The sequence below is a fragment of the Arachis ipaensis genome, chromosome B02 (assembly GCF_000816755.2).
Source record: "Arachis ipaensis cultivar K30076 chromosome B02, Araip1.1, whole genome shotgun sequence".
In the NCBI taxonomy this organism is placed as follows: domain Eukaryota; kingdom Viridiplantae; phylum Streptophyta; class Magnoliopsida; order Fabales; family Fabaceae; genus Arachis; species Arachis ipaensis.
Window position 1 is genome coordinate 106,156,944 of NC_029786.2, and position 11,899 is coordinate 106,168,842.

At 31.9% G+C, this 11,899-nt stretch overlaps 1 protein-coding gene and 2 non-coding genes across 3 annotated transcripts in view; 1 reads left to right on the top strand and 2 right to left on the bottom strand.

Annotated features, from left to right (window-relative positions):
* The window catches only part of LOC107626301 (sucrose-phosphatase 1), a gene marked incomplete in the record, with an annotated part of 3,976 nt that extends 1,345 nt beyond the window's left edge, over window positions 1-2,631 (top strand). The window contains 8 exon segments of the mRNA XM_016329153.2: window positions 1-18; window positions 124-423; window positions 551-652; window positions 831-1,025; window positions 1,119-1,406; window positions 1,668-1,854; window positions 2,081-2,127; window positions 2,296-2,631. Of these exon segments, the coding sequence (XP_016184639.1) occupies window positions 1-18; window positions 124-423; window positions 551-652; window positions 831-1,025; window positions 1,119-1,406; window positions 1,668-1,854; window positions 2,081-2,127; window positions 2,296-2,373 (1,215 nt within the window).
* Window positions 3,216-3,287, bottom strand: TRNAC-GCA. The gene has a single exon. It is a non-coding gene; the product is annotated as a tRNA-Cys (tRNA).
* Window positions 4,553-4,624, bottom strand: TRNAK-UUU. Its single transcript has one exon. It is a non-coding gene; the product is annotated as a tRNA-Lys (tRNA).

An 11,899-nucleotide genomic window follows, 5' to 3' on the forward strand; every position in this document is an offset into this window, starting at 1 on the left:
GATCTTGATCACACAATGGTGTGTTTTCTAGTTATCTACTTGCTGATTTTTCTCATTAAGAATCCTTTTGTATGTGTGAGGGTGTGTGTGAATTGAATTGTTTATGGTATATTTGTTTTGCAGGTTGATCACCATGACCCTGAGAACACTTCCATTTTAAGGTTCAATGCGCTTTGGGAAGCGCATTACCGCCATGATTCCCTGCTAGTTTTCTCGACCGGAAGGTCTCCCACGCTATACAAACAGTTGAGGAAGGAGAAGCCCATGATAACTCCAGATATAACCATAATGTCTGTAGGGACCGAGATAACGTATGGTAAATCGATGGTGCCGGATGATGGTTGGGTTCAGTTTTTGAATCAGAAATGGGACAAGGACATAGTCATAGAGGAAACAAGCAAGTTTCCTGAACTTAGTCGTCAGGTAAATGATTAAAAGGTGATACGGTTCAGGCGTCCGCATATGATGGTTTATTTGATTCTGTGGTAACTATTTTTGAGTTAACATCTTAGAATGATATGATTCTTATCTGGAATAATTGGTAGTGCAGGCAGAAACGGAACAAAGGCCGCACAAAGTTAGCTTTTATGTCAAGAAAGAGAAGGCTGAACAAGTGACAGAGGCCCTTAATAAGGTTCTCAAAGGGCGTGGGGTAAGCCATAGGCCATAACTCCTTTATGTTAATTGCTGCCTTCTTCAGTGCTGTGGAAGCTTGTTCATTGTCAAATGATTTTGTATGTACTTTGTGTGTACAATTCAGAATTTCCTTTTACATCTTTACTCATTTAATATTGTATATGTTTCCATAATGTTACCTCATTTTTTACCAGTTGGATGTTAAAATAATATATAGTGGAGGAATCGATTTGGATATACTACCACAAGGTGCTGGCAAAGGTCAAGCTCTTGCTTATCTGCTCAAAAAATTTGAGAGCGAAGGAAAACGACCTGTTAATACTCTTGTTTGTGGTGACTCTGGAAATGATGCTGAGCTGTTCAGCATTCCAGGAGTCCATGGCGTCATGGTTGGTGTTCCATCCATTTTATCGTCATGCTTTACCTTATTAATCAAGATTGATACTGTTTTCTTAGTGCATCTGTTTCTGTTCATTGTATAGGTAAGCAATGCCCAAGAAGAATTGTTGCAGTGGTATGCTGCAAATGCTAAAAATAACCCCAAGATTCTTCATGCCTCAGAGCGATGTGCAGCCGGGATTATACAAGCTATAGGTCATTTCAAGTTAGGCACAAACATTTCGCCTAGAGATGTTTCAGATCTTACAAAAGACATTGAAAATGCGCATCCAGCACACGAAGTAGTGAACTTCAACTTGTTACTGGAAAAGTGGAGGCGTGCAGAAGTTGAGGACACTGAGCTGTTTCTTGCTGGACTAAAGGCTGTTGCTGTATGTTTGACATCCTTTACTTTTGCAGACTTATCATGTGTTTTGTTTGTGTTAAAACTTAAAAGATTCCTGATTATTTTGAGAAATTTTTTTCTAAATTTTTCTTTTGGAGAACTTTCCTTCTCTTGTAATATTTTCAACAATTTCAACTACTTGAAATGGACATTAATCTATGAGTGCCTTTTTATTTCATGGATGCATCTGAAAATCACTTATCTCACCTTTTTAAGTTTCTAAGTTGTTCTTTCCTTTAATATGCAGCATCCAACCGGTATTTTTATCCATCCTTCTGGTACTGAGCATCATATCAAGGACCATCTAAATATTTTGAGGAAGGTGTACGGTGACAGCCAAGGAAAACCATTGAAGATTTGGGTGGATGATGTGTCAGCTTCACAGATTGGTTCGGATACATGGCTATTGAAGTTTGACAAGTGGGAACTATATGGTATAAGTTTCCCTTAATTTTCCATTGTATTTTTTTTTCTTTTTCTCCATTTCCCTCCCCTTTACATCTCTCAAAATAACCAAGTGTTTATTATTATCCCTATCCTTAAATTTAGAATGTGTTTACTTAATAACTTATTTGCTAGGAGTTGTAGTTGGCATCCATAATCCGATTAGAAAACTGTGTTGTACATTTTACTTCTACCTAATATTTGTCAACATTGTAGGTGAAGAACGGCAAGGTTGTGTTGTCACTGCCATTATGAGTACAAAGGTGTGTGGTAAACTTGTGATTGTATTAATAGCATGTTTGGTTTTGCATTTGGAAAGCTTTGCCTGAAAGCGGGTTCGGGGTTTCCTTCAAACACGGAATCAGATGTATGCTATAATCTTGTAATACGTTCTCTAATGTTTGCTGAGAAGAATGTATTTTGCATTTCAGGAGTCCAATTGGTTCACTTGGGTGCATATCCATCAGACTTTTTTGGAACAATCAGGGAAGCAAGAATGGATGTTTTAAACAGTTCCTATGACTCGTTGAAGTTGCCGAGCGCCTTGTAATTCCGTTCGAAATAAAATGTGATGTACAAAACCAATTTCTGCATATGAATTCTTCAAAGATCACCTCTGATGTGAAGGTGTCTTATACTGACATTTCATATGTATTTCAATTTCACTGTAAAATCTCCTGCTTGCAGAGCCTTCTTGAGAAATCACACTCTTTAACATCTAAACTTGAGTATTATTCATTTCTATGCTATGTCACGTTTGGTTTTTATCTTTTCTTCTCTACTTGGTGAAATTAATCATTTGCACAATATATGAAAGGTAAACAATTTTTCATGTAAAGTGTTTTGTAAATTTTGCAATCAAACTCAAGTTTGGGAAATGAGCAAAGTTCATAACAGAACAGTATGCAAAGTAGAAGTAAAATTAGACCAATCAAAAACCACATTTACACCAGTATAAACTCTCATATTCATACATAAAAATATACTCTGTCACTCTTGTGAAGCTAAATCATCAATTTGGCTGATAAATCCAATTAATCAGCCTTCTAAATTCTTTCGGTATTGGCATCAAGATTTAAGCAAGCAATGGATAAGACATAGAAAACACAGCACATGAATATTTTTTTGGTTGTTTACTTCTCAAGCTCTTTCCATATTAAGCAATTCTGCAGAAATTCTTGTTCTCATCTAAAAATCTCTTAAGAAAACTGACTATATCTTGTGTTTTAATATAAATATATAGATGTAGATAATTGATCTTTAAGTCTTAATAAAAGATAACAGATGCAGTAGAACTATGCCTGCTGACTAACCTATTATCATGTGTGAATATTAACAAAAAGAGTGAAAAAGGGCCCAACCGGATTCGAACCGGTGACCTCTTGATCTGCAGTCAAATGCTCTACCACTGAGCTATGGACCCATGGATGTTTGTTTGTTTATATTTAAGTTTTATTATTGTTAATTCTTTCTAAGATTCATGTTTTTTTTTTATCAAAGATAGAAGACTCGAACCTATAACCTCTTAATTGAGTGTGGGGAGACTATGCCATTTGAATTATAACTCATTGACTTCTAACATTCATGTTCCCAAGTAATAATAATTATAAATTATTTGACAGATAAAACTTTAACAACTTGTATTTAAGCACATTCAAAAAAATATATATATATACACTAACTTTATTTTACCAACTTTCATTTTTTTAACATATGCGCTGATACTGTATTTTATCAAAGTTACCATTGTTAAATGAGAAATGAACCTTATTCATTTTCAAGTAATATTAGAAAATTGTCAATTAGTAATAGCTCAAATGACATAGTCTCCCTATACTTAATTAAGAGGTTACGGGTTCGAGTCTCATATCTTTGGTAAAAAAAAAAAAGTAATATTAGAAAATGTAACAAAAATGTTATATAATAAAAATATTAAATATTNNNNGACTGTCGAAAAATAAAATTGTAATAATAATTAAAAAAAAAAACAAAAAACAAAAAGAACATGATATATGTATGTACGCTAAGCTTTCCACGTGTAGATAGATACAAGGCGACACGTGTCCGTGTTGGGTTCAGTATTTGGAAGCTCACATAGTTTGGGAAATTGAAACAGAGAAACAGAGCCTTATCCACTTTCTCACACATTTATTGGATCTCAAATCAATTCTTAACTCTCTTCTCACGTCTCCTACTCTTCTCTTGTGTTCATGTTCTCCTCTCTCTCTGTTTCTTCTTTTCAGCCATCAAATAACATAAGGAGAAAATAAAACCATGGGAGTTAGGATCGTGTACGGGCTGTTGTTCTTGTCGGTATCGTGCGCCTGCATCATGTTTCTTGATCTCATGCTTCGCCCTGTCTTTATATTTGCCTCTTGATTCATTAATCATTTATATTCTTCTTATCATGGGTTAGTTTTTTTTTTTTTCTTTTTCTTTTTTCATGTTAATTGAATACTAGGGGGTGTGTGTCTGATAGATACAGAATATAATGAAATTATGTACCTATTACAAATTTGTAATTTTGTAATACCATATATGGAACAAAATTGTGTGATGTGTTGAAGAACTGAACTTGTTTTCTGCTTATGATCCAGCATTGTTTCTAGTTCTAGATCCAAAGGGGAAAAAAATGGGATTTAGATCATGTTATGGTAATTTGGATTTAGAGGATTAAAAACTTGAAAACGCCGTCTGTGGGGATCGAACCCACGACCACGTGGTTAAAAGCCACGCGCTCTACCGCTGAGCTAAGACGGCTTTGATGTTTAATGATTTCTGGTTTTTAAATTTTGAAGAGTGATTATCTCCGCTGTAATAATTTCCATTAGAATTCTCTTTCTTTTATATAAATTATGCATAGATAATAGGTAACTTTTGAGTTAAATTTATATCTAATTGATTAACCATGTAAGGAGTTTGCAACAAAATAGTATGAAGATAGGTACATCTTTCTGTCTCATCACTTATATAATTAAGTGTAATCATGGTATACTGTATCTATAAAACGAGGACAAGAAACTAACATAAAATTTCAAATTCAAAAGAGACAGGTAAAAGATTAGTTGCTAAGAGATTGGTTAATACTTGATAAGGTAAACCAATTATATAAATTTAACAATTTTATATCGATAATTTATATTAAGGTTAGACTATTATTGAATTATATGTTAATAAATACTTAAATAGTATATCCTACGACCACTGATAGGGTATACAACAAAAGATGAGGTATTCGAATACAATAAAAGATGAGATATATAGATATATTAATTTTAATTTTTTATTTGACACATGTACACATACATACACATAAGTTATAAAGATATATATTATTTATTAGAACTAAAAAAATAATAGAGAACCCAAAATTAGAAACAATAAAAGAAGTGGGGTCTCCCAAATAACACCAACACATGTGCCAAAACAAAAAGAAATAAAGAGAAAGAGTAACGAAAGAGTAAAGTAATGTAGTGAAGCATTCAAATACAATAAACCAAAAATTCAAGCAAGTCTTGCTTTCAGGATCTCGTTTGTTAGTTTGTGGGAGTCTTGAGCCAATTGATTTGCATAATTCATTTTTTTGTCAAAGATGTATCAGTTTTTTGTCTTTTAGTAATTCCAAGAGAACACTAACAGAAATATGTTTAGTCAGCATTCATCAAGATTTTCAGTTTTACGCATGGAAGTTTTCTGCCACCAATAGGAGAAAGATTCTGAACGATCGCTCCACACATTTTTATTAATCAATGTTGATCTCCAAATTGTTGCAGAGAGGAGACATTGAAAGAGACAATGACATATAATTTCTTCTTAGATTAGGTAGCAAGAGTAAGTGCTAGGAGTGCCTGAAAATTTACTATGCAATAAATTCATCATCGGAAATTTTTCATGTAAATATTTCCACAAAATAATCTTTATTCTGTGAGGTAACTTTATTTTTCATAGACTTTCTCAATTTTTGTGGTTTTAGAAAGATTGGGAGTATTAAAAAAGTGGTGGATGATAAAAAGAATAGGCAATTTTATAACCTGAATTTATCTCATATGTTCCTAATTTGGACCAAATCCAATTAATTTTATCTTCCCCTTCTGCTGGTGTTATTGACATGATTCTCGAGCTAATGGCCGCAGTGAAGGTAGACTCTATTAGTGTTTGGTTTTATTTTCGTTCAAGAGTCATTAGATCGCTGACATAGAACAGACTCTATTGAGTATGGGTCAGTTGCTGCTAGAAGCCTGATAAGGGAACAGTGAACGACATCGGAGGAGGCAGCCAAGAATCTTAGGTAATTATGACTGACGATCCAGAGCTTATTCTTCATGACAAGCTTTTTTCAATTACTTTTCGGGCCTCCAAAATGCTGTATCACCCTCAAGAAAGTACATTACCTAACTCAGCTCTCAATATATCACTATATCTAAAGTATTTGCCCTTTAGTAATCTGGAAATAGTTGAATTAGGATATTTAGTAATTCGTCATCACTGTTTTTCGAATAAAGCTAGATTCTGTGTCCATAAATCTTTTATTCCGAACCCACTTTTTTTTTGGGTTTTGTCATAGTATCCCATTTAATCTATACAATTCTCCTTTTCGAATCTCATTAATCCTACTAAAATTGAGACACTATTCTGTGAATCTCATCATTGAATAAAGTATTTGAAAGTCTAAAACAAGACAACTGAGTTAAACATCAAATTTAACTTGTTTTCATATTATAAAGTTGGATATAATAAATATTAGAGATATAATCATTAATTTATTTTTTCTTGTCAGTTTAAACTTTTGAGATAAGTAATTTTATGATATAATATCATAATTTTATATTAGAAAGATTTTGACGATCTGCTTCTCCTTTTTCATATCTTGATAACTCACCACTACTCTTGGCAAATCTTTCTTCATTCTCGGCGACCTGAGCTTCTTCCTCTTTAATTTCTCCATAGCTTGTAGGAGCTTCTTGTTGTAAAATCCATTAACTCTATAGTCCCATTGTGCCTCCAAGCATGCTTTTTCATAATCATAGAATGGTAATCCACCAAATCGGAAGCCATCAAGGGATGCATTTGGTTCTCTAAAATCTTTTACCAGTTCATCACATTTTCTCCCTAATTTTTCCAACTTAACATGGTTACACTGTCGTAAATCCAGAGATTCAAGTCAACCATCAAAGAATGGCTCTCAAGCTCACATGACTGAGGCGGTTTCCAGCATGTTTTTTGCAATGGCATGTGCGTCGCTATTATTTATATCTATAACAATATATAATGCCAATACATGAAATTTGGTGTCCAATTTTCTATTTCTTATTTTAATTACCCTCCTAACATAATTCAAAAATATTTTACAGTTACTTATTTCTTTTTTTTTTCAAAGGCAATGAAATTTCATTAAAGAAATAGAATGAGGTGTCCACATTACAATGACTGAAATAAGCAAAAGGGAATCTCCCAAAAGGTCATCTGAAGAGACCAAATTTAACATCAAAAGAAAAAAGTGAAACATTGGTAAGAGCAACTAAGGGAGAGAGTGATGAGGAAGGTCTCTCATTTCTCTGACTAGCTTCGTCGCCGAGGCTATTACTTCCACTGGGTTGCGGCGTGTGCCCTCATAGAACCAGCTATTTCGTTCCTTCCAAATCAACCAAAGGATTACAGCAATCTGTTGCAGCAGCGAGTTCCCTCATGTTCTACCATGCCCTCGAACTAACGCCAACCACCATGAGCTGAATTCAATGGCCTCCGAGCTAGGTAAACACCAGTTGAGTTGAAAATGCTCCCAGATTTCTTGTGTTTCTCTGCATTTAACCAAGCAATGAAGCTGGATTTCCTCTGTTTCGTGACAGCAAGGGCAGATTTCACTAGTGGACGGGAATCGGTGATGGAGAAGAGAGGAGACTAGTAGACATTCATGGCATGCTTTCCAGAGGAAGATTTGGATTTTGTGGGGGGCTGAGAGCTTCCATAGGGATGTCCAAAGGTCCTTCAGACGCAAATTTGGAGGGCCAAGCTCCAAGGGCTCGTGGAAAAAGTTGTAGGCAATCTGGTATCCTGCAGCGACACTATAAGTGTTTGATCTGTGCAAAGCCCATTTAATTTTATCACTATCACCTTCAATCAGAACTGATAAAATTTTGCTACTAATGTCTTCGGTAAAAACTTGCTGAATCATATTTGTATTCCACTGGCCGTTTGAAGTAATTAGATCTTTAACCCAGAAAATTGTTGGATGCTTGATGAGCTGATTGTAGATGGACAGTGAAAGGATAGGGAGGTGAAAGCCACGGGTCTTCAAAGATTCTAATTTTTGAGCATGTGCCAACGCTCCAAGAGAGCCCCTTCTCAACCACTTTGCGCCCCTCTAGTAAGCTGTGTCACCCCCATGAAGGTGAGTTTCTAGTATCTGCTTTTAATGCATTGCAATATCGATAATACTTTTCTTTTAATATTCTAGATAGGAGTGAACTTGGTTGTGTTGTTATTCGCCAAAACTGCTTCCCCAGTAAGGCTAGATTCTGCGTCCTGAGGTCCTTGATCCCTAGTCCCCCTTCCTTCTTAGGTCTTGTCATAGTATTCTAGCTGATCCACACCATTTTTCTCTCTGTACCTCGTTGTCCCCACCAGTATTGAGAGAGCATGCTATGAATTTTTGGGATGAGTGTGTCTGGGAGCTTAAAACAGGACAGTGTATATATAGGAACTGCTTCTCCTACTGCCTTGAGTAATGTGTGTCAACCTCCTGCTGACGAGGAATGCTAGGGGGCCAGCAATTTTTGTGATTTGTAGCCATCAAATAGCTATCAAGATAGTTTTAATGGTGTGAGATTGGTGTAAGATTTCATCCGATGGCTCACTTTTCTTTGCTGGTTACATGCTGGCCAGAATTTAACAAAGAAAAATTTTTAAATAGCCAAGGAGAGCCTTATTCAATTCTCAGTAGTTCTTCTTCCATATCAAAGAAAAATTGAAAGACATTAGGTTTTATTTCAGTAACTCTGAATCCTTTTGGCTTACTCCAGATTGCTGTTAACGCATTCTCCGTGGTGCCTGTTCTGAATTGTCTATTAGCGAAAATTCTGCCTGTCAGGCTATTGGCACAGGCTTGAACCCCTTCTATGATATCTTCTTCTCCAGGAAATACCACCCCTCCACGGCGATCTTCTGCATTCTGGTTCCTCCAGTCAGTCTCTTCTCTCTTATCGCCCATACTGCAGCGTCTTAATGCAGTGCTCAGAACTGGATCAGATCCCAATTTAAATTTATTAGGTTGAAGAGCCTTAGTAGGCGCTAGAATAAACCCTAGCAGAGCATTAGAGAAGCCTTAGTAGGCGCTTATTAGTATTGAGCCTAGATTATTTGAATCTTACAGTTACTTATTTTTCTAACATATTTTACTAACAATTCTAAAAATTCACGCATAATTTTTATTCAATTCTTTACTCCCAAAATCTCTTTCTTTTATTTTTTTTATTTTTTTGTGGCCATATATAAAATGAAAAAAAGAATAATTAGAAGCCAACAAATGTTTAATAAGTGGTGATAAATAGTTTTTTTTTATAGATCTTATTATATTATGAGGTATTCATTTAAATTATATTTTGTTAATTTTATGTTAGTCTTTGTTTGTATAGTGTCTATCCAGCAGTTTAGCCTCGTTCTAATTATTCTATTAGAATTTTTTTTGTAATCATAAAAAATATATCTTTTTTATTTTTTTTTTATAATTTCATCCATTCTACTGCTTTTTTTTTTACCTCTTAATACACTTTGTTATATTTTTCTTGCTGCCATTATTTTTTTACCTTCAACATCATCGATTTCATCACATCCATCGTTACAAATTTCATTTAGTTTTACTGTAGTTACTACATTCACGTATAACTTCCACCTATATTTTTTTCTCTTTAATTTACTTACCCAATTAATATTTTCATTATTCTTTTACCTTTTTAATTTGTCCCTAATATTTCACGTACAAAGATAGTGTTCTATCTTTTTCTCTTACTAAGGAAGAACTAATTTTTTTATCTCATAGGTATTCTTTATTTTTTTTAAATATATCTGTACCTATCAATGATGAATTGGAAAAGTCTAATATTTTATTAGAATCATTTTTTCTTTTTTAAATTATTTTATATGGGATAATATTATTTTTTTAATTTTAAATTATTAATTATACAGAATATTATATTTAAAATTTGAGTACATGAATATTTATTTTTAAATTAAACTAAAATAAATGAATTATATTACAAAAATATAATTTATTTTGACTTCTATAATATTATTTATTTGGCATATAGCACTGGTTATTTGATTATCGTAAAAAAGATGTAACATATAAATACTTTGTGATAATTAATTACGGTGGATGAAGAGAATGTGGAAGGAGAAGAAAAAAAGGAGAAAGAACAAAGTAATATAATAATGGTGACTAGATAATGACAGGTATGTGTACAGAGAACAATAATAAGAGAAAGAATAATGTTTGACATAGTAAGGAGATATATTAATTTGTAAATAATATTTCTAAATTTTTATTTTAATTTTGTTATGCATAATAACAACATAATAAATTTGTTTAATATCTTATTTAATTTAAATTTATAAATTTTATACATTCTAAAAGTTAATTTGATAATTTGGGTAAAAGTTTTAAATACTTTATGTCTCACTTTTTTTAGCGAAACTTCAACAACTCATAAAAGTTAACAGAAGTGATAGACAAGATTAAAAGTTGCAAACTTGCGATAATCATACTTGGTGATAATTAATTACGAACGGGTGAAGAGAAGATGGAAAGAGAAGGAAAAAACGAGAAAAGAGAATAAGGTAATATAATAATAATAATGGCGATGAGACAATGACATGTATGTGTATAGAGAATAATAGCAAGAGAAAGAATAGTGTTTGATATTGTAAGGGATATAATAAAAAATTAAAAATATAAATTAATAATTTTGAAAATATAATAAAATTAAAGATAATTTAAAAAATTAAATATAAAATAAAAAAGAAAAATAAAATATCTTTTAACAATTGAAATTACGCATGAAGATAGAGAGTGTTTTGAATATAAATTTTTATCTTTGGCTTCAAATTAAATACTAATTAAAAATAAATAATTAAACTTAATAACGTTTATAAATAATATTTTTAAATTTTTATTTTGATTTTGTTACACATAATTTTTAATTGAATAATCTTGAAGCGCTTATATATTTATTTTTATGGTCAATAAATCTGACAGCTTTTCAAGACTAAAGAAGTTATTGATAAGAAGATGTATGATGAATTACGAAGAATTTTTTCTAAATACACAATTTTTATACTCTCCTATTTTGTTTATTAATTATTCTTATATTTTGATATTTAAAAACGAAAAAGATAAGTATTCTGATTTATTCTATTTTTCACTATTTATAAAAAAAAATGAAGATCTCTTCGTATTTAGATTCATATTTTGGCCTATCACTTAAAAAAGATGAAGACAAATATGAATATTCATGACATTTAAGTAAAAATTATCTTTTATAAATAACTAACATGTATTTTGGTTTATATATACTCTTTTTAAATCAGAATAATGTTATTATTATTATTATTTGAATTATATTTTGGTTTATAGTAATTTTAATTTTAATAAAATATGATATAAATAAAATCACGTCAATATTAAAATAAAAATATATTTATCTAATAAATTTAAAGAATGAATAATATATTAATAAAAAAATAAAATTAATTTCTTAAAAACAATAGAAAAGCGGCTGATTTTAATTTTGCTATAATAAAGGTTAATTTATATCGTTATAGAATTAATTAAATAATGGTTAAATATGTATTTATTAACCTTTGATTGATGATTTAGATAAACCGAAATTTATATCTAGCTTTTATATAAATAGTATTTAAATATAGTTTCTTAAAACCAAGTTTTTATGAATATTTAAACATTTCCCTAACTCCATTCAAATTTATTCACTCGGATCATTTTATTGGGATAATCCTATTCTAATAATATTAGATGGGATA